The sequence below is a fragment of the Dermochelys coriacea genome, chromosome 14, assembly GCF_009764565.3.
Source record: "Dermochelys coriacea isolate rDerCor1 chromosome 14, rDerCor1.pri.v4, whole genome shotgun sequence".
Lineage (NCBI taxonomy): Eukaryota > Metazoa > Chordata > Testudines > Dermochelyidae > Dermochelys > Dermochelys coriacea.
Genome location: NC_050081.1, coordinates 13,938,568 through 13,961,004, shown reverse-complemented (window position 1 = coordinate 13,961,004; position 22,437 = coordinate 13,938,568). Strand labels below are relative to the sequence as shown.

The 22,437-nt window shown below is 45.8% G+C and overlaps 1 protein-coding gene across 5 annotated transcripts; it reads left to right on the top strand.

The window, feature by feature from the left end:
- The first annotated feature begins 7,093 nt into the window (after positions 1-7,093).
- On the top strand, positions 7,094-21,782 carry LOC119843204 (MYCBP associated protein). Of its 5 annotated transcripts, none has more exons than XM_038372241.2 (19): positions 7,094-7,343; positions 10,110-10,237; positions 10,880-11,039; positions 11,218-11,324; positions 12,472-12,655; positions 13,044-13,159; positions 13,852-14,002; positions 14,389-14,504; positions 14,685-14,800; positions 15,757-15,868; positions 16,229-16,418; positions 17,001-17,188; positions 17,489-17,635; positions 17,839-18,153; positions 18,875-18,996; positions 19,805-19,920; positions 20,481-20,611; positions 20,934-21,116; positions 21,633-21,782. In XM_038372241.2, the coding sequence occupies exons 1-19, from the start codon at positions 7,205-7,207 to the stop codon at positions 21,732-21,734; spliced, it is 2,823 nt and encodes a 940-aa protein (XP_038228169.1). In that variant the 5' UTR covers positions 7,094-7,204; the 3' UTR covers positions 21,735-21,782. The 5 variants fall into 5 exon arrangements, with proteins under 5 accessions (XP_038228169.1, XP_043353231.1, XP_043353230.1 ...); XM_043497296.1 differs by having other exon boundaries at positions 7,120-7,343; positions 15,760-15,868; positions 20,400-20,611; XM_043497295.1 differs by having other exon boundaries at positions 7,120-7,343; positions 20,400-20,611.
- The last annotated feature ends 655 nt before the right edge of the window (positions 21,783-22,437 follow it).

Genomic DNA, 22,437 nt, shown 5'->3' with positions numbered 1-22,437 from the left:
CCATAAGGCCTGGAGGGGGGCATCGATCTAAGTTATGCAACTTCAGCTACGTGAATAACATAGCTGAAGTCGACATACTTAGATCTACTTACTGCGGTGTCTTCACTGCAGTAAGTCAATGGATAACGCTCCCCCATTGACTCCGCCTGCACCTCTCACTCCAGTGGAGTATCGGAGTCGAAGGGAGAGTGCTCAGCGGTTGATTTATCACGTCTAGAGTAGACGCGATAAATCAACCCCCGCTGGATCGATTGCTGCCCGCCGATCCGGCGAGTAGTGTAGACAAGGGTAGTGTAAGAAATCTGCATGGCCTGTTGGTCTTCTCAGTTGGCCTCCCTTTGACTGATTTGGAAACCCAATGCCATTTTTCACATCTGCTGATCAGCTGGTCTATGGCATCTCTGAATGGATTCTGTAGGAGGCAGAAAGTCTTTTTTAAAAGAACAATCAGTTGGCTAGGAATTTTATCATAAGGCTAGATCAACCCTCACCATGCTGTGGCAGAGAAGTGACTTAGTTAATATTTAGCCCTACGATGGTGGTAGGATCCAGAAAAAATAATGTTCTTCCTGGTGATTTCCAAGGCTATTGATGTAATTGATTATGCTAATAAACAAATAAGGACATTACCAAAATCAGGCAAGTTCACCTCCCCTCCATTAGGAGTATGGGTGGGAGAAATGGGAACAAAGTTTGCCAAATGCAGCTAGACAAATATTGTGCATTAAGTTACACCTCCGCCATCCTCTTGAGTTTAATGGGTGTAAATGAGTCCAGCTGGGTCCAAAATTGGTAGGGAAAGAAATGTTGAGCCTTTGGGAAGAAACTTTATGCAAAAGAGTACTAAAATCAGTACACAATATTTGAACAGTGTCCCTTTGAGGAAAGCACACTGTATAGATTGCTATTATTGTTTTTGTGAAAATCCATCATAGCCAATATCAATATACTCACATTTAGATCTACTATACGATGAGCACAGAAAATTCCTGTTACCAGTAACTATTCTACATCCGCATCCAAAGCCCAAAGAAGACAATAGAAAGACACATTGGTGTCAGTGCGTTGTAGATCAGGATTGAAACGGGCAAAAGAGCCCTTTGTTGGCAGACGAGAAACAAAAGCATGCCTTGAGTCTGATGCTGTTCTCACTCATCCCAGTATATACCTCTGATTTGCAGTTATTCCTGATTTATACCAGAGTAAGTGAAAGCAGATACTGCGGAAGAATAAACATCTGATGAGAAGGGACATAAATATGAAGACTAAATTCCAGCTCTTAAAAACTTGCATTTGTGTTAAATTACGGCTGTGAAATATGGACATTCAAACAATCAATAATAAAGAAACTACAATCTTTCACATTCTGGTGTTATAGAATTCTGAAACTATCACAGATAGACTGTAACCAACGAAAAGTATTGGAGATGACTGGAACTCCTCAAACGCTAGTTATAGATCTTTTTAAAAGAAAGATTTGATTTGCAGGGCATATTTTAAGAGGTTCAAGTGGCAGTGCATGTTTATGGGCACTGGAAGGGAAAGTTGATGGCAGAACATGAGGCAGAAGAAGAAGATTTTGGGTGGTGAGATGATATCCTGGATGGATCAAAAGGACTGCTCATCCACAAAGAGGGTAGAAGAGGACCATACAGAATGGACTACCATTGTTGCAAACCTCCAGTAATGTAGATGGCACAGAAGAAGAAGAAGGGGACATGAGGGCAGACTCAGACCCATTATTTTTAAAGTCTTTTAACAAAATTCACAATCAAACATGTTTCCAGTCATTACAGTTGTTATGGGATGCGCCGTCATCTGCTTGGCAGAGAAGGAAACTGGAAACCAAGAGAGCTGAGTTCTGTTCCAGATGCTGTCACTGATGCATTGCTTGACCTTGAGTAAGACACTTAACCATGGTGTGCCTCAGTTTCACCAGCTGTACAATGGGGATAATACCCAAAGTGCTTTGAGATCCCCAACCGACAGGTGCAGTGGAAACACATAGCATTAGCACAGTCTCACTAAGGAAGGGGAAATAAGACACCTGAAAGGAATGCAGTGAGGTGATGAGGTGCAAGGGGCCAATTATTCCTCACTGACACCTTGATAGTCATTAATTATTGGCCTAACAGGTTGAACTAGTAATTTCACCCACTTCCACTGATTAGAATGAATCCCCACGGGTGATTCCTGAAGTGTTGAGGAGTTTGCCACCCAGGCGAAATATATGAGTAAGCCTTCCCTGAATCAGTCTCACTGAGCCTAAGAAGCAATGACTCATGCTAATAGTCTCTGACACGTTCCGCTCATTATCAGCCTGCTGGATGCCATTTGGTCTTTGCTTTAGGCAAAGGGGCCAGTTACCTATGCGCTGCTCTGTGAAGTGGTAAGGAATGCGCTCGCGGCTGGCAAGCTTCCCTCAGTGCTGATAAGAGTAATCCTTGAATTTGTCCTTCAGTATGTGCTCTGTGTAGTTCTGGGAACAACCAAGGTGACAGGAGAGGGTGACGTATGCCAGAATTAAAGGGTGGGTGCTTTGCTAGAAAGAGTGAAAAAACCTATCTGAGTCCGTCAGCCCCAACTGTTTTCGAGGGAGAGAGTGTCAGAGGAAGTGGTTTCCCAACCTACAGTGCATATCTGGGACTAAGATAAGGCCACCCAAACTCATGTCACCGAAGGCCTTCCAACGCTACATAAACCAAGGTGCCTTGAGCTGAAAAGCCTCTAGCCTGAGCCAGTATGAAGTTTCTAAGGTAAATATAGGAGAACTTGCTTCTGTTTCCCTAATATAAATCTTTGCGTTCCCTTTTTAGCCTAATCCAGGAAATCCCCATTTGGGTTAGTTGCTGAAGATTTGTTACTGGACATTTTTGAAGAGGGAACATGGACTCTTCCTCAGCCTGGGCTGCAGAAAAATAATTCTGCAGTGCTCTGTGCCTTTGACATGAGGCTCTGGGTGTAGGGAGATGCAAGGACAGAATTTGCACGTACAAGGGTGTGGGAGTGATGGCACTGAGAGGCGTGAATCCCCTGAAGACGTTCCTAGTTTCATTCAAGGGCTGTAACTGGTGCACGACAGCTGTTACCTTAGGAAATTTCGAACTGAGCGGAAAGTAGCATTGGTACCTACTGGAAGGCGCACATGCCACGTTTGTCCCATCATTCTCAGCTGAAGACAGCTTCACCTGACCAAGCAGATCTGTCACATAAGGTCCATCACAACCACGCTGTGCTCATCACTGAGCCTAAGCCTCAGCCTGCTCTTTTCCTCCAGGTGTTTGCTCCACATCCGCATGCCCTGTCTGATCACATGGCTGTGCCAGGAGCAAAACAGGGATGGGGCCCATGAGCCAGAGGAATGTACTTGCCTGGAGAATCTTTTACGATATCTGCCTGTCGTGATGATCCTGAGCAGGGCAGTTGAGAGGATCCTTCTGGCTGACAAGCACATGGTGCATGGTGGGACCTGTAATCACTCTCGGCTGGACCGCTAAATTATAAAGAAGGGTCGATGCCATCTGATTCATTGGTGGGCCCTTGGGCTTCCAGCAAGCTGCCAACATAGCTCCTCTTTGGGCAGTTTAGCTGCCTTTGGCTGAAAACAAATATCTTTGGAATGAGCAGCAAGCTTCCTGTAGTAACTTGCTTTGACCATGACCTGGTAGCACAGAAATACGTGCAAAGGCATTTTGCATTGATCTCTGGCAGCATTCCCTGCTTTGTAGAAGGTGGAGTAACCCACACCAGCAGCTCTGTTTCATGCAATAAATTGCAAACAAATATTCAGAAGGGGACACTTCCTCCAGTCATCTTCTTGACCTGTTGTCATGAGGCAGGGTTTTGCGCCCACCATTTTGAGAATATTAGGTATTTGGTCTTCTGTTCGTGCTCATCAGCCAAGTAGCCAGACAATGTGCCCATTTGCATCAGAACTGGGAGGAGAAGCAGAAGATCCAAATATCCTGAAGGCATTCAGTCTAGGAACGCCTCTTTATTACTCACATCCTCGCAAATGAAATTAACATGGGGTTACAGTGTCAAAACCTGCTGTAGTGAAGACAAGTTTTCCAACAGGAAAGGTTTTATGAACTAAGGCCTGGCTCCTATGGGTTGCTAAGCAGCTTGTGTTGTTGACTTCAGTGGAAATTGGGGAAACTGTAGTGTTCAACACTTTACAGGATTGGGCTTTGTATTCTCTTTTAATTTGTCAGAAATGATGCATATTGATGGGATGCTCATTGCCAAATTAATTAGTCAGAGAACCCCAGGACATATGATCAATACCTCCCAAGAATTTTCTGTAATCATATTGCTTTATCTTAAATCTGTTGCTCAATGTTGGAAAGAACCGTGTTGCAAGACACTGTGATGAGATAAACTAAAGCAATTATATTTTTGGTCACCAAATGGTGCTGGAAGTAAGGTATAATGAATGCAAAGCTCTCAAAAGCCAAATGTGTGACCCAGACCTTTAAAATGTACAATGAAGAAGATGGAAATATTAAAAAGGCACAACAATAAATAGCAGACGAGGAAGCAGGAAAAGAAACAATGTGCCATTCATTTAATATGTGTAAAGTTTGATATCACCTTGTGTCAAGGTTCCTTCCCCACTCTGAACTTTAGGGTACAGATGTGGGGACCTGCATGAAAGACCCCCTAAGCTTATTTTTACCAGCTTAGGTTAAAAACTTCCCCAAGCTATAAACTTTGCCTTGTCCTTGAACTGTATACTGCCACCACCAAGTGTGTTAAACAAAGAACAGGGAAAGAGCCCACTTGGAGACGTCTTCCCCCAAAATATGCCTCCACCCAGCCCTACACCCCATTTCCTGGGGAAGGCTTGATAAAAATCCTCACCAATTTGTACAAGTGAACACGGACCCAAACCCTTGGATCTTAAGAACAATGAAAAATCAATCTGGTTCTTAAAAGAAGAATTTTAATTAAAGAAAAGATAAAAGAATCACCTCTGTAAAATCAGGACAGTAAATACCTTACAGGGTAATGAGATTCAAAATATAGAGAATCCCTCTAGGCAAAACCTTAAGTTATAAAAAGACACAAAAACAGGAATATACATTCCATCCAGCACAGTTTATTTTACCAGCCATTAAACAGAAGGAAATCTAACACATTTCTAGCTAGATTACTTACTAACAGAAGTTCTGAGACTGCATTCCTGATCTGTTCCTGGTAAAAGCATTACACAGAGAGACGAACCCTTTGTCCCACCCTCCCCGCCCCCCGAAAGTCATTTTGGTCAGGTGCCAGTGAGGTTATCTTAGCTTCTTAACCCTTTAGAGGTGAAAGGGTTTTGCCTCTGGCCAGGAGGGATTTTATAGCACTATATACAGAAAGGTGGTTACCCTTCCCTTTATTTTTATGACACCTTGGTTTGAAAAATCAATATTTCTTATCTCTTAACATAAAGCACTAAGAGGACCTTGTTATCATGGATTGAGGAGAGGTAAATTTTGAGCTAAAGCATGGCCTAAAATGGATGAAAATAGGCACAAAAGATCTACATCCAATTGTATGGTCAAGAACTATGTTTCTATTAAGAAGAGGTGAGTCAAATCCAGCTCACAGGAATTCTGCAATCTGCTCTTCTGATAGCCCTCATTTTTAAATATAGGGTCAGGCCCAGGGAAATTACTGGGCCAAGCATGCAATGCTTCCATGTGAGCCAGGTAGCACTTTATTATGGAGGGTGCTGTGCATCCCACAGTTCTGGAAGATCTCAGCATGGAATGATCAGTTATGAGCCAAACAGCACTTTAAAACCAGGGAGAGGACAGGTCCCAGAATACAATGCCCCATCTTTAATGTGTGGGGGAGGGACAGGCTTTGGGAGGGCAGCCCACAGAAAGTATAAGTCCCAGCATGCATTGCTCCATCTTGAAGAAAGCAAAAAGCATTGTATATTATGGATCCAGCCCCATAGCTAAGGGGGGGAACATGAGGTGGACTGCCCCCACCCTGGATATTTTTTGTCCCTCCCTCCCGTAGAAATAAGTTGTGTTGCAGGTTTTTTCTCTAGTTTCTTAGCTTGTCCTCAGATGTGTGATAGTAGGCCTAAGACCACAGAGTAGTAGTCACTGTTCCAATAGCTGAGGTGTGGCATGAGGGGATGCTGTTGACCGTGTTTCAGCTAATTGAAGAGTGGTGGCTGCATCACATTGCTGCTATAAGAAAGGATGTGTGTAACCTTGATAAGAAAGTGTGTGCAGATAGAACTTGCCAAATGGGGACATAGCATTCTGTGCTGGGAGTTCCTGTGACTAGATGCTGGCTTCCTGTTTGAAGGGCAAAGAAGGCAAGATGAGAGGGGAGTTCCTTTTGAAATGGAAGCGAGCAGAATGCTCCTTTGGAGCGCACGAGAGAGCGTGTATGGGCTGCCAAGAACTGGAACATTCCTCTGTGGCCCAGAAGAAACCGTGGATGGACTGTCTAGGGGCTGTGGAACTATTGCAGAGTCAAGGGGGACGTGAAGATTGACGGGTACCAGGGCTGTGGGCCTGTCTCCCCAGCGACTGGGGCTGGTTCAGACCCGTCTCCGTTTTGTGCTGCTTTGCCATCACTGCAATAACCCGCTTTGAGGGGAGGTTCAGCCTCATTGTGTGTGTTGGGGAAGCTTCCTTGCTGAGAGGCATTTGCCCTGAAGGGAAGGTATCACAACGCTGCAGAAAGCCCCCGTGGGCTGGAGGCACCAGCAGGAGGAGCTGTAGAATTGCCCCAGAGGAGGCGTGGAGGCAGGAGAGGAGGAAGATGCAGGGACTGCTGGTGGCTGCTGAAGGACCTAGCAGCAAGGCACGGGCACCAGCCCTCACAATGCAACGCTGCCTCTTTATTTGTCCCAGAGCACCCTCCCCTCCCCTTGCCCCCCAGCAGCCTCATTGCCCTTGTGACCTATGGGCAACACAGGGCTTGGCCAGCTGCAAGCACGCCTAAGACTGAAACTGCGCAGGCGCAGAGTCAACCTGCTCTCGCCCGGGTGGCTCGCGCATGCGCGCAAGGGCCGCCCGGCGTGTGGTGACGATTCCAGGGAGCCGTCGCTCCCCTCCGCTTCCCATTACCGTGGCGTGCGGGAGGCGGAGCTTGTCTCCCGAGGAACGCGCGCAGGCGCCGTGGCTGGCGCGGAGGGGTTGCCCGGGAGACAGGCCCGAGCCCGCTGCCTGCCCGGGCCGTGCGGGGCGGGATGCAGGCGCCGGCGGCGCCGCCGCCTCAGAGTCTAAAGAAGGAGCCTCGGGGCGGCCGCAGGGTCCCCTCGCTCATCGCCGTGCCCGAGACCATCAACAAGTCGAGCAAGAAGGACGCCCGGACCAAAACCCCCCAGGGTAGGGGCGGGGCGCTGGGACCGGCAGCCCTGCGGTGCCCTCCCTTCCCCCCCCCGGCGCTGCTGCAGGGACCCCCCTTCTCCGGGCACAGTGAGGGGGCCCGGGGACTCCCCCCAGGCACAGAGACCCCCCATTCCGGGCACAGTGAGGGGGCCCGGGGACTCCCCCCAGGCACAGAGACCCCCCCTCCTCCGGGCACAGTGAGGGGGCCCGGGGACTCCCCCCAGGCACAGAGACCCCCCCACTCCTCCGGGCACAGTGAGGGGGCCCGGGGACTCCCCCCAGGCACAGAGACCCCCCCTCCTCCGGGCACAGTGAGGGGGCCCGGGGACTCCCCCCAGGCACAGAGACCCCCCCCCTCCTCCGGGCACAGTGATGGGGCCCGGGGACTCCCCCCAGGCACAGAGACCCCCCCACTCCTCCGGGCACAGTGAGGGAGCCCGGGGACTCCCCCCAGGCACAGAGACCCCCCCCTCCTCCGGGCACAGTGAGGGGGCCCCGGGAATCCCCCCAGGCACAGAGACCCCCCTCCTCCGGGCACAGTGAGGGGGCCTGGGGACTCCCCCCAGGCACAGAGACCCCCCCACTCCTCTGGGCACAGTGAGGGGGCCTGGGGACTCCCCCCAGGCACAGAGACCCCCCCACTCCTCTGGGCACAGTGAGGGGGCCCAGGGACTCCCCCCAGGCACAGAGACCCCCCCCACTCCTCTGGGCACAGTGAGGGGGCCCAGGGACTCCCCCCAGGCACAGAGACCCCCCCCACTCCTCCGGGCACAGTGAGGGAGCCCGGGGACTCCCCCCAGGCACAGAGACCCCCCTTCTCTGGGCACAGTGAGGGGGCCCGGGGACTCCCCCCAGGCACAGAGACCCCCCCCGCCAGGCACAGTGAGGGGACCTGGGGACTCCGCCCAGGCACAGAGACCCCCTCCTTCTCCGGGCACAGTGAGGGGGCTCAGGGACTCCCCCCAGGTACAGAGACACGGTCCAGACGCCGCTGCAGGGACCCCAGCTGCCCAGGCACAGTCACGGGGGAAGGCTCTGACAGGGCACAGCACTGGCACCAGCTCCAGAGCCCTGCCGTGCTGGCATACAGCTGAAAGGCATTGGTATCGCTGCCAGGAAGTCACTGGGGCACGGCTCTGGCACCACCTAGCACATTGGGAGGTTGCCTATCCTGTCATCGCCCAGGTAGTGTAGCCAGAGATCCCCTGGGACAAGCTGGGAGCCCTGGCAACATTCCCATTGCCCGCTATCACCACCGCCAGCACAAAATGGTGACGGAGTGTCCGAGTGGAACTTGCATTGCCTTGACAATCCTGCCTTGGAATTGGGACATAGGGCGGGGGTATCCAAATGAAACTGATCTTGCTTTAACAGCACTGCGAGGGCCACACGCTGAACATGATAGTCAGTGGTTCTGTACTATTACCAGTTACCTACTCTGCGTTAACTTTATAAGAGAAAATCTCATCCCCGCCTGCCCTTGTCCAGACTTTTATCAGGCTTTTTTTTTTTTTTAAGAGGGAGGCAGGACCCAGCAGGTTAAGTTTTCCAAAAGCTGCACCTATGTTGGAGATGCAGCAGCAGCTCCAGTATGTCTAATTGGGTGCATGGTAAGACATGCTTTAATATTTTCAGCAGGCGACAGAAAAGGAACATAGATACCTCCAATGAGATTGCAGAAATAACCGGGCAGGTGTGGATGGCTTGGCTAGCCCTACCCTCAGTATACATGCAAGTGATTTATCACATATGCACATTATATTCATATTTAATCCACTTACCCAGTTAAATATTGGAGTCCTAGGGAGATTGGTTTTCAAATACCAATTATAGTCAGTGAGAAGACTGCTAAATCTGAGAAGTGCAGTGATCTCATATGTTTTCAAAATATGTATTATATAAAATTAGAAAGAGGTTTCACCCTGATATTCTTTTTAATGTTTGAAAGTAATTAAAATATAATACTGCATATTCCTAATTATGTTAACATACCTGTCTCAAAAATCAATAAAATTTGACTGACTCTTACTATTGATTTTCTTTCTGATTGGAGAAACTTTTGTTGCTTTGAGTGAAAGGTGGGGAAAGCCTTTTAAAGCTAGGATTATTTCTTATTGAATTGTGGTAACACTGAGGCGCCCCAACCAGGCTCTATTATGTCAGGTGCTGTCAAGCACATAACAAAAAGATAGTTCTTACCCTGAAAAATTTACAATCTAAGACCAAAAGGAGAGACAAGGAAGATATAACATCACAAAGTAATGAGAATGCCACAACTCAGGACATAAGCAGATCAAATTATCAAAGGTTTGATGATCAATATGCATTAATGAGCTGCAAAAATGTCTCCTAGAGTATACAAATCTGATATTTTTGCACACGATAGAGTTTTTAAGGACTATCATGTAGTTGAGTGTGTAACTGTGTTAAAGTTCTCTATTTCCATTTCCATTTGAAATAGAAAACTTTTGTAAAAGTTCTTTGTTTCCATTCTAGGTCGTTGCCTGCTGGAAATGTACTACTTGAAAATGTATCGCATTGTGTCTAAGCCAGGGTGAGGGGAATGGGGCAGATGAAACCCACTGTCTATGTTCAAGTCATGTGGATACCATGATGTGCTGAACACGGGTGATACTGAATTCTAGTTTTCCATACACCTTGAAGACTAGTACTGCCTTTAAGACTTACTCAATTGGCTGAAAGAAAGAAGGTTTCCTTGGGAGAGGAAGACAATGTGTTTTTACTTCTTTGCTTGTGCTTCAGATAAGAAGAGAGTGAAGACATTTGAGCAGCCTTCCCCACCAGTTCAAGAGGAACCTGAGCCTGTCAGCTCTGTTCTGCAAGGAGATGAAATCCAGGCTCTGGCAATCAAGGTGGAAGATCTAGAGAAGGTGGGTATAAAATCTTGTGTCCCTTGTCACAGGGAGTAGCTGCCTTCACTGAAACTTTCCCTTTATCCTGAATGGGGGTTTGGGGAGGGTCTCATCCAAACAAACTATAGGAGCTTTGCTTTTGTTCCACTTGTCGCTGTCCTACTTCTGATGGTCTGTCAAATCATCAGAATTTTTAGCTAGTCTTTGTGAAAAAGCTGCTGAAAGTGGAGGATTAATTTTATACTAAGATCTTAAATGTCAGGATGAACCATCTGGTGTGTTCAGAATCACATTTCCCAATTTTTTTTTTCTTTTAAGATTTCTGTGGTTTTGAAAAAAAAATAGCACCTTTATGAAACCCAAACTAAACTACTTAAGAGGTAGCACCTGTCACTAAGCTATAGTGCAGAAAATTCTTGGGGGAGGCCACTCAGAGTTAATTCCCTGCCCCATCAAAGCAGCAGAGTCAAGATGGTCAGGATGTTACTTAATTTGATAACTGTAGCTCCATACACCACACCTTCCTGAGAAGGACCAGAAGTGTGGTGACAGATCTTGGTGAGTTCTTTACTTCCAGGGCCTCCCCAGCAAGATCAGAAGGGTGGAGATGAGGCAGTGCTGTACCTAACCTCATTGGGTCTGTGTATTCTGTTTCTGTAGCTCCATACTCCACGCCTTTCCCAAGAAGGGGAGAAAATTCCTATTGCCAGGAAGTTCCTCATTCGAAGACACAAACCCCAAGAGGCTGGGAAGAAGGCACAGCTCCTGGTAGCATATCCTGCTGTTACTGATGCATCTAAGAGACCACTGAGTTATTCTGGTAGGGTTAAACTTCAGCTCTTACCTGTAACTCTTAGTTTTGCTAGAACTACCTGTGGCTAGACCTTTGAGAGTCCAGAAATGAACCTGAAATTCTTGTGGTCTCAGTCTCTGTTTCTGTCCACTATGTTTGATGAGGAGCACTCTGTGATCTCACAGTCTGACTTGCTTTATTGTAGGGCCAGAAGAACCCTTTGTTGGTAACTGTGAACAGATTCTCCCCCACAGCATCTTAGGAAGTCTCCAGGAATTCAAGAGAGAAGCTTTAGCTAGAGGAAATGCTGAGGTTGGTTTATAAAGTTGTGAAATGGCTACCATCAAATGCTGTCCTAGAAGTAGAGTGTGAGTAGAGTTGGATGAATTTTTTTGCATGAATAGTTTATTCACTGAAAAACGGACTTCCAGTTGTTCCAAAACTATTTGCAAACTTGTCAATTTCAACCCCAAATTTCTTTCTGGCTACATTCACAAGGGGATTTGTGTGGCATTCACAAAACTGAGGAGGAGGTGGTGATGTTGCCCCCCTTATGCCTAATAGTCCACTCTTTGGGGCACTCAGTATGGATGTGGAAGACCCAGGTTCAAATTCCTGCTTTGGTGCAGAAACTTGAACTCAGGTATCTGCCCTCCCAGGTGAGTGCTCTAACTACCAACCTGTTGGGTGTTCTGGGGAAGTCTCTGTCTTTTCTGTTGAAGCTTTCCACTTTTCATGAAATATTCATTGGGTCAGAAAGAGAGAGAAATAAGATTCTATAGCCTGGTGGTTAGGGCACTGACCTAGGAGCGGGAACTCCTTGGTTCAGGTCCCTAGTCCAGAGCAGGGATTGGAACCTGGGTTTCCTGCATCCCAGGTGAGTACCGCCATGGGGTTTTTGGGGCACCACCACGGAAACCGGGGGGGGGGAGTTTTGGGTCAAACCCAAACGATTTTTTTTGTTTGGCTAGTGAACCGAAAAATCTATTATTCACACAGTTCTAGTAGTGAATGCAGTAGACTTAGGTTTAATTGAAAATGCTTCAGAAAAGTCTCTGGCATGAGACATTGTTTGCCCATATGGGGGGAAATTGCTTGTAGAGTAGCTGCAGTGCCAGGACTACTAAGTCCTGTCTGGAGAAGAGTTCCACAGTAAGAGGAATTGAACAGTTCCAGGCTCCAGTTCCATCAGCAGTTCTGCTGAGAGCACCAGTACTAAGTAGCACAAGAAGTGAGGTGATGAGACAGTTTCATTCCTTGTCTGACTCCTCAATGTAGTATAGTCTGACACAGTCTGCAAGTGATGCAGTGAATGCCAGAAACTCTGTTGATCCAGAAGTGATTGTGTAGAGAGAGTGCCAATCCAGAACACACTTTTCTTTACCCCTTTGTCCCATTTGTTTTTGTGGTGTCTGTTCCTGGATGGATAGGCTAATCTAACATTTTAATTTCTGTTCAGTTAGCTGAGCTGATTGCAGACTCGTATCTGGATGGTACTGTGGCAGCTTTAGAGAAGTACAGAGAGAAACATGGGGAAGGAAAGAAGAGAGAGTCTCTCTGGGCCCCACCATCACAGCACAGGGCCCTCCAGAACTGGCATCATAATGTGGCACTCAGGAAGAAGCAGCAGAGAGTTCTGAGTAGTGAGTAAAGTTGGAACAGCTTAATTGTGTGGAACACCACGTAAGACCGTGTGAATCAAACACCATTGCAGTAAGTTATTACTGTCCCTGGCAAACCAAGGCCTGGCTGATTTGGGAAATTGTATTGCTGTGCAATTATCCACACATTTTCAGTGCTCCCCAGACTCCAGTAGTGCTGGGTGAGATGGTTCAGCACATTCAGGCTGTGAGGATGGCCTTGATGCTTGTACGGCTGTGGCTGGAAGTAGCAGTGAGGCAGATATGGGGGAGCGGGTGATGACTGGAAGAGAGTTACTGTGCTGGAGAGGGAGCTAGCTGGAAGGAGTGAGGCTGATTTTCTGGAGACTTTGGTTGGTAAAAGAGGTGATTCTATTTTGTTTGTTTTTAGAGTTTCTTCAGAAACCAGAAAATGAACTGCTGATGAATCTCTCAGAGGATTACAGACGAGTCCAGGAAGAGCGGTATCTTATCGACCGGAGCCTCCCTGCTCTGCACTATGGGAAAGTGAGAGCCCCACTTCTTCAGAGTCCTGATTATTCTGGTCTTGTGAAAGGGGAGGCCGTTTGGACTAGGATGTTAGTATCATGAATAATACTGTTGGGACTGGCAATGAGGAGCCATCTTTAGGCATCTACCACATCCACTACAGGTCCGAAATGAATTACGGAGCTTTCAGTTATTTCAAAGAGAAACATCATTTGATCTAAAAATGGTGGTGGTGTCACAAGTATTGGTTAGATCTAATGGATGCTGTCTTGTGGGCTCCTTGCTAAAGAGCCTTAGTGCATAGGGCAGTGCCATGCAGTGAGCCTCCTACTATGGAGCAGCAGAGGTTGGGGAGATGGCATGGTCCTGTGCCAGAAATTACTATTACCAGGCAACAAAGATGTAGTGGCGTCAGGGCTAGATGGCCGAGGTTCCCGTTCGGAAGGTGCTCTGCAGGGAAATGTTCCTGGGCTAAAACAAGAGTCATTTGTTGTGTATTTACAGCACTAAAAAAGGATTCACATCAATGGGACTATATTGTTTTAATATCATTTGATCTTTCATTCAGTCAGAGTGTCCATTTGGATTGAGGAGAGGTCATAATTGGTTAAATCTTCTTATAAACAACATGTGATGCCTTCTGCTTAGTTCTTGTGAGACTGAGAGGCAGATTATCATTGCATGGTGGCGAACTTCTTTTCTCTCCCTAGGGCTACCATGTAGGAAGTGAGTTCTGGAGCCAGCCTGAGTGTATTGGAGATGAACTCACTGGTCTGATGATGACATTGACCCAGAGAGAGCGAGGCTACCCAGAGCCTGTCACTCACGTAGGGAAACCTCAGAGTGTCAGGATGGAGATGGGTGAGGAAATGGGTGGAGGCACAACATTTATGGGGAGGTGTGTGGAACAGCAAAGATTAATTATCAGTAGTTTTAAATTGCTGTGAGGAAGCTCGTATTGCTAGGGTCCCTTCTGGCAGTGGGAGGGCATTGATGTGAAGCAGCTTACACTGTCGAGCATCTAGTCATCACATGGAGGGACCTGCCAAGTGGAAGGTTGCACTACTGTAGCCCTAGGTGACACTGCCAGGGTACTCAGAAGATTAAGCTTACACTGATGGAACTGTGTTTCTCAGAGATACAGTTGGGGATATTTGGACTGTTGCAAGATCAATGGTAAGGGAGAAAGTGAAATCAATAGGCGTGTGGTATGTAAACACTGAGCTCACATGTGATTAATTCCACAGGTTCCAGATCTGCAAAGGAGTCCCCTTTCCGTCTCACCTGGGATAAGAGTCTCTTCCTAAAGTATCGACGACAGGAGCTAAAATCCATTCTAGAGGAGCTGGATTTTAATCACCCTGTAAGACCAGTGGACCCTCTCCTAAGCACAAGGCACTGTTTTTTTAAGGCAGCATACTCTGCTTCTCTCCTTCCTTATCAAAGGATATACTATAGCCTAACTTAACTTAGTCTGACTTCTGGATAAGAAGAAAAACTAACAGATGTCCTTTTTCCTTTTATATGTCTACCTTTTGTCAAGGACCTAGATGGCCTGGAAGTCATCGGTAAAGGGCAACCTTTCACTTCTGTCTCAGCACAGTATTCCCCGCTGTGCAAGGAAAATAAGGAAGGCACCACTGAAGAGAGAGAGAGCCTGTAAGTTATGTTTGATGATAGTGATAAGGAATTGTGGATACTGACCAACAGTCTTTGAGGATTTCTCACTTGTCCTTATCCAGAATGGGCCAAGTTCTCCACAGAGGAGAGGGAAGTGGCCTTAAGAAAGCCAGAGATGGCTAGTAGAGAACTCCCCCTGTGCAGGAGGAATTCTCCACTGGTGGAAACCTGATGGAGGTAGCTCCACTGCCTCCAATACCAAATGTCCTCCTTATCCCGTTGTAAGGGGCCATTTTGAGAGTGTTCCAGGGTGCAGCAGAGGTGGAAAGAGGAGGAGATGTGGTGGAGTGAAGCACTGCTATGGTCAGTTCTCCACTGGCAAAGTTAGAGATGCTCCTGTATGACTCCGGACTAGCAATGGGGCCTCGTGGCTGAGGATCAAGAAGCTGAAACCAACTTCTTGTGACCCACCCCCTTTCCACTCAATGTGCCCTAGGTTAGGCAGGGTGGAGAATCTGCCCCTAGCTATTCCAGGCTTTGCATCTCCTTCTGGTGTCTTCAGTCTTCCATCTTCCTCAGATATCTTTTTCTGCCCATGGTGGGCATTACCTTTGGTCCATTCTTTGGTGGATATTGCCTCTTCATTTAGAGATCTGTCCCCAGCCTTCCTTAGGCAGGTGTCCTTGTCCATTTCATCAGCATGAGTTGCATCCTGCCCATTCTTTGTGGTGACAATATCAGTCTATGTTTGGAGTTCCTGCACCCATCCTCGAAGCTGTAGTCCAATGACACTGTCTGTAATCAGAGGACTCTGTGATTTGATGAGTTTTCAGTCTGTTGGCTACAGTTGAACCCTACAGATGAAATGGTTAATCAGAAATGAACCCTCTGTTCCTTGGTTAATGTGGGTATTCTAAACAACCAGTCTGTTCCCAGTGCTTGATTATAACTTGCTTGAACAGTCCCAAGAGAATGTTGGCCGTTGCTTTGTTTAGCAGTGATCCCTTAGAAGATTATCCAGATGTGGTTCCAGAACCAGTATTAGGTCCATCTTTGCAGTTTTGTGGACAGCCAGCTCGTTGGATCAACAGCACCACTTCTCATAGGGTAAAATTGCAATTGTTTTGAAATATGATAAAGCTAAGTTTTTTCTTTCTTTCCCAAGTCATAGCTGTATATTGAGTGTAACCAGCAGGGATTATTCTGGACATCATAAAGTGGTTGCTAAACTTTTACTTGCTTTGGAGGTATCTAGAAACAGAGACAGGCAGTTTTGTTTGTGTTTCTGTTCAGCCTCAGTCCACCTCCTGATAGTGGCAACTTGGTGGGGTAGGGACAAACAGTGCCTTGCAGAAGTTTCTGTCAGGCTGGATCTAATAGTTTAAACAGCCAGCTGTGGTATCACTTCATTTGGTCATGGGAAGGCAAATCCTGTGGTTACCTTTTTTCTTTCTCTCTTCCACACAGGATGAAATTGGCATTGCTGCCCGGGTCACCTTTGAAGTTTTGGCAGGTGAGAAAGCTGAATCCTGCCTGACAGTAAGCAATGATGGCACAGCTGCCATATGGTATGATTGGCGGAGGCAAGCCCAATCTGTTACCTTTGAAGAAACTAAGAAGAAAGGGATGCCGTATTTTTATTTTAACACCAGACCAGGTGAGATGTGGATCTTTTAAAGATTACCGTATGGGCTTTATACCCATGCCATGTGCCTGGATGGATAGGCTAATCTAACATTTTAATTTCTGTGAAGTGGACATGTTCAGGAGGTTATCTGAGTCAGGCCACTGCCAAAGCAAACATATGTGGTGATTCTCCTTAAGAAGCTATCTGGGGCTCCCAGAGCAGACTAATGCCAGAGGAGATGTGTGAGACAGATCCCATTCAAGAATGGTTGGAGGAAAGCGAGTGAGTCCTAGCCAGAATTTGTATGGGTAGAATATCTAAAACCGTGTGATTTTTTCTATTGAAAAATTGGGGTAGAATGTGTACTGAGAGTGTTGAGATCAAGGTAAAATTAGGGATTGGAAGGGTGAAGAGAAAAAAACCCATTCAGCAATTAGATGAATGGGAGTAAACCTGGAAGATGGATGGCGATATTAAGTGTGATATCTGGCTGAAAAACAGACATTGACACAAGAAAATAAGCAGATTTGTGAAGTATTTGGAAGAGGAATTCTGCAGGACAAGAGAACTCTTGTAGTCAGGTGACTGATGTGCTCTCTCTGTTATTCTTAGGTGTCATTCTGCCTGGGGAAACTAGAAACTTTTCCTTCTTTTTCAAATCGGGGAAGGCAGGAATCTTCAGTGAGTCCTGGGAGTTTGGAACTCACCCCATGTTGTTAGGAGGGGCTGTTCTACAGGTGTCCCTGTGGGGCATTGCTTTGTATGAGGATATGCTGGCTGGCCTCAGAGATGAATTGGAGGTAACCAAGTGGTTAGCTGCGGGAATATAAGCTTCAGATTCAATATGTAAATATAGAATATAGTATGATGTGGGTAAGGAATTGTGGATACTGACCAATGTTTTTATTGCCATAAAATTGTCACTAAGAGTAAGATTATCAGTTACTTACATAGCACCCAAAGGTGTTTTTTGTTTTTTTTTCTTTTCTAGTTTTAGTTATTTATGTGTCTTTGTAACTGATCAAGTATGTTAATGTATGCCTATAGTAGTGTGTGTGGATCAAGGAATCACATCTCTTTTGGTTACTGTGGTGCCCCAGAGTGAGCTGGCTGCGCGAGAAGTTGCTGTCATAGTAAAGGAGAATCTGAAGGAGCTGCTTGATCGAATTCGGACACCGGAGCGAGTCCTATCTCCTGTGGATGCTTATATCACAGAGGAAGAGTTATTCCACCGAAAGAATCCAGAGGTACAGTTTGATATTCTACACTGAACTGAGCATAAGTACTCGGGAATGATGATGCTGTGGCCTATGTGGTGCATTCCAGAGTTTCTAAGCAGGAAGATAGACTCATCTAGCTTGTCAGTTTAATCGCTAGATGGTGGTCTTATTTGAAAAGTAAGACTTGTCTCACATCTGTATTTATCTTTTTTTCTTCTCTGTTATCACAGTTGCACTATCAGCACCAAGTGGTGAAGGAGCTCCATGAATTGTGGAGGCAAAACATGAATTTTCCCTCAACTTCAGAGGAAGAGGAGATTTCGTGCCAGAAGATCGTAGTGCAGCCAGTCTCAGGCCATAAGAGCATTGTACAGGAAATTTGGTGCCGGAAGAGTGCTATGGACATTGCATGTCAGAAGAGTGTTACCGGGGAGATCCCACACCAGAAGAGTATTGCGGAGGAGATCCTAAGCCAGATGATTAATGTGGAGCAGGAGGAAGTGAATCTGCCAGAGTGGAACCTTTCCTTTGAGGATTTTAAACAGGTTCTACCCCTCTGTCCTTGTTAAAATAGTGATGGGTTGGCAAGGAATGGAGGTGTATCCACTTTGAGATTTGCTTGTTTGGGAATAGTTGTGTGTGTATCAGAAGTCTGAGTAAATCACTGCAATGAGGTGAGAGGGGTGATTCACTGAGTGTGTCAGCGAAAATCTAGCAGGGAATGAATCTTCCTTCAGCACTGCTGACCATGTCCTGGGTGCTCTTGTGAAGAGATTCCCGAGGGAGACTTTGCAGCTCCTGTGTGATGAATTAAAAAGAATTGGATAACATTGTACGTGTTCTGTGTTCAGTAGTATTTTAGCTGTTGGAAAGCTAAAGCTTTTAGTATGGAGGAGAAGCGCTTGTTGTTTATCCCAGGATTTAGAATATGAGGGGTGGGGTCATGATCCAGCCCCCTCTGTTTCCCTTACAGATCCTTGTGCTTAAAAAGTTCTTCTTATCCATCAGGGGATTTGGGGGCCTAGTGCTCACAACAGGGTGCAGACAGGGTATTTTCCAATTCTCTCCCTCACTGTGGTGTTCGTTTGGATTTAAGAGTCCAGACTGGTGTAACTTATCGTGCAAGTTTGGCTACAGTGCACTGTTGGAAACCTGTCTGTTGCGTTTATAGCTTTATTCCCCATTCCCTGCCTTTTTGGACCCCCCAGGGTCCTCATTCTGGCTCTGAAGCTGAGGAGTTGCTCACTGGGCTTTCTATCCCATCAGGCTTTGCAGTTAATCCCGGAGGAGGAAAAACGAGAAGCAGCCCTGACTCAGCTCAATAAGGCGGCATTGGCACTTTGTGTTGAACAGAGGCCAACTCAGTCAGACCTCCTGTACCAAACATGGTATGTTACCATTTCAGAGAAAAGCCCTTTCCGACAAATACCTTCGCTTAGTAGCACTGGCAAATTCCAGAAGAGAGCAGACAAGTGTGTCCAGCAATAAGAGTTCTATCAGTCCTCTACAGGCAAGGTTTTCTACAGCTTAGGGACAGCAGCTGTCCAAGTCGTAGATCCCATTTGACTCTGGAGATAAGCCAGAATATTGATCTCTTGCTGCTTTGGAGAATACTTGAGATCTTTTCATTCTCCGAGATTGTTATCTGGCAAAATATTCTGTGTTTCCTTTTATGAGGGTCTCACCTGGCAGGCAGTTTTCTCTAACATTGTACTTGAAAAGGTTGTTGTAGCCCATATTCTGTCATTGACTCTTACTTTAGGGCTGTAAACACACTGAAAGTTTCTGTTCTCCTGTAAATCAGAAGGACACAGGAAAGCCAAGATGTAGATGGGAGTCTGATCCACATTGACTCATGTTGAAGAGGAAGAAACCTTATTTCACAATATTTATGGATCCAGCTGACCTCTGTTTCCCAAACTATTGAGAGCTATGGGGGCTATAACTTCATAAAATAATTTCTCCTGAAGTCAACTATGCACAATTGTCAGACCTTGGATGTTAGCACATTGAGTTAGTTGGAAACAGCAATAGCTCTTACTGGCTAAGGTGTCTTTGTTCATGGGCACAGGGTAGAACAAGATGCTGGGAGAAGCAAAAACCCTGCCTTATGCTGCCCCTCATCCCCCACGTGCATATGAATGCTCTCCTGCACAACTTCTGGCCATGGCAAATACTGACTGTTTTGTTTCTCAGTTTCCAGCTGTGGCGTGAAGCAGTTGAAGGTCTGGTGAGCCGCTCCCTAATGCTGAGATCCCTGCTCGGCATGCCTGATAAGGACGCTTCCGTAGAAAGTGTTCCAGAAGAAATAGGTAAATTTCTAGTCTTAGCCCACCAGCCTTTAAGCCATTTAAGCAGGTTTTCCTGGGACTTTTAAGTGGATTTCAGTTCCATTTAATTTCAGGTAATTTACTGAGCTTCAGCTGAAATGACTGCTTGAGCACTTCCCGCGCTGAGCTCTTTGTGAGGCAACCTATCAGAAAAAGTAGTCCAGAGTATAGTACTCACCCTGGTTTGTAGTGTGGTTCTTAAAGGCACAGAAACCTGTTGGCTTAGCATTCATACTTGTATTTCTATTAACATTTAGGCCTATTTCTCACCCATACTAATAAAAACATTACCATTATTGCTCCTTTACGTGCTAGTCCTGCTGCATATTTATTGCTGCTTATGTTCAGCCTTAAATATGACTATATCTGAGAAGTCAGAGTACTGTACGAATGCTAATTTGCAGTATGCTTCCATAAACATCAGATAGAGGAAAATACATTGTAATATAATGTATATACAGTGCACAGAGGCATTGGATTTGCAGCTCTGTACTGGATCTTGAAACAATGCTCTGGGATCACTGAAATTGTTTTGGTTGCAGTGGATCTGAAGCAGATTGTAAAAGGAGGAAAGGAGGACCGGAAAGCCGTGCAGAAAGAAGAGAAGAAAACTGGGGGGAAGGAAAAAGAGGACAAAAAAGGAGCAACAAAGTCAACAGGAAAAGATAGAGAGGTATGTGTGGAAATCTAGAAGATGGAAAGCGATTAATTGGTTTCTTAGAGTGTATGTGACAGATAACAGTGAGCTGTAGCTCACGAAAGCTTATGCTCTAATAAATTTGTTAGTCTCTAACAAGTACTCCTTTTCTTTTTGCGAATACGGACTAACGCGGCTGCTACTCTGAAACCTATATTGAGTTTGTAAACCTCCATCTTCCTGTGGAAGAATTGATTTCCTCTCTTTTGCATGAACTGCTGTCTCTGATGTGCAGCATGCTCTGCAATTTGAAGGATGCTATGGTCCTACCTTTGTCTGTCTTTCTGTGTATGATCAGGAACGTTCAAATAGCAGGAGGACGAAAGGGAAAGATGAGAAAAGAGTAAGAACTCCAAGTTTCACACGGGAGGTGAAAGAATTGACACTGCTGGATAGCGTAGATTCAGACCAAGTAGAATCTCGCCAGGAACAAGTAGATCCCATTGTACTTGAGAAATACCGTGAAAAACTTTATGTTGAAGTAAGTCTGGTCTTATCTTTCCATGTTTCCCATTCTCCTGTGTTTTTTGTCACCTTTTCTCAGTTGCTTTTGTTTTCTTTGCTTTTAAGCTTAGCATGAAGCTAGGTGCATAGCTGGGCATTTTATCAGATTAAGAAAACCTAATGAACAAATTGTCAGCAAATGTTAGCATGGGCTGCTGTATTAACAAATCCCCAAGCTGGAATGATTCCATCATGTATTCAGCTGCATCCCCCAGTTTTGACCTGGAATTTCTTCAGCATGTTTACGGATTCTTGAGGGATCATCATACTTAATTCTATGTCAGATAATGTTAAACATGCTTTCCTTTAGTTTAGACAGCTCCTGTTAGGGATAAAAATATATAAAATCCAGATATTTATTTGAGCATTACAAGCACCATGTTTGGGGTGGGGGGTGTATATAAGCGAGATGCTTTCGCTTCAGTCAATCCCTTTCACCAACATTTGTTATCATGTTTTCATTAAAAGGGTCTTTGTATGTTTTCTGTTCTAGGTCTATGGCCTGCTGGATTCAATGGTGTGCAATATGGTTTTTCTATTTGAAGAGCTAAAGAGGGATGCCCAAGAGCGGGAGAGTGAAGCATTTTCTGTCTAAAAATACATTGTTGCTGTTCTTTTTAAAGAAATAAATGTTCATGTTTATACAGATCCACTATAGTCTCCTTTTCTGTCTGAACCTGGCAAAAGTGACTAAAAACAACCTGACCAGGATGGCCTTTTTCTCCCACTTTGCTATTGGAGATCATCCAGGGAGACATTCCTAGGTCATCTGTTATTTTGACAAAAAATTATTGAATAGGGAGAGTTCAGTGCATTACTGTGACGTTCCCCTCTGGTGTTGTCTGGACCGGTGATCTACTAGGTCACTCCAATCCTTGACTCAGGGAGCCAGCTTTGCCCTACTTTGCTATGAGAACCCCCACTCCTGGGCTGTTCACACACAGCCGTTGGCATGTAAGCTGCTCCTTGTATTGTGCAACTGAATGACACTAGCCAATATCTCCGGTCCCAGACACAACCTTAGGAACCTCCCTCTTCAGTATCCAGTTATGCCCACTGGACACTGCAAGCTTATATGAGTTCATCAATTTAACAAAGAAATTGATATGTACCAGGCTTGTTATCCCAAGGAGAGTCTCTGACATGCTTCAAAACAAACACTGCTTCAGGTATAATAAATAAACAGATTTATTAACTTTAATGATAGATTTTAAGTGATTATAAGTCAAACATAAGTCAGATTTGGTCAAATGAAATAAAAGCAAAACGCATTCTAAGCTGATCATAACACTTTCAAT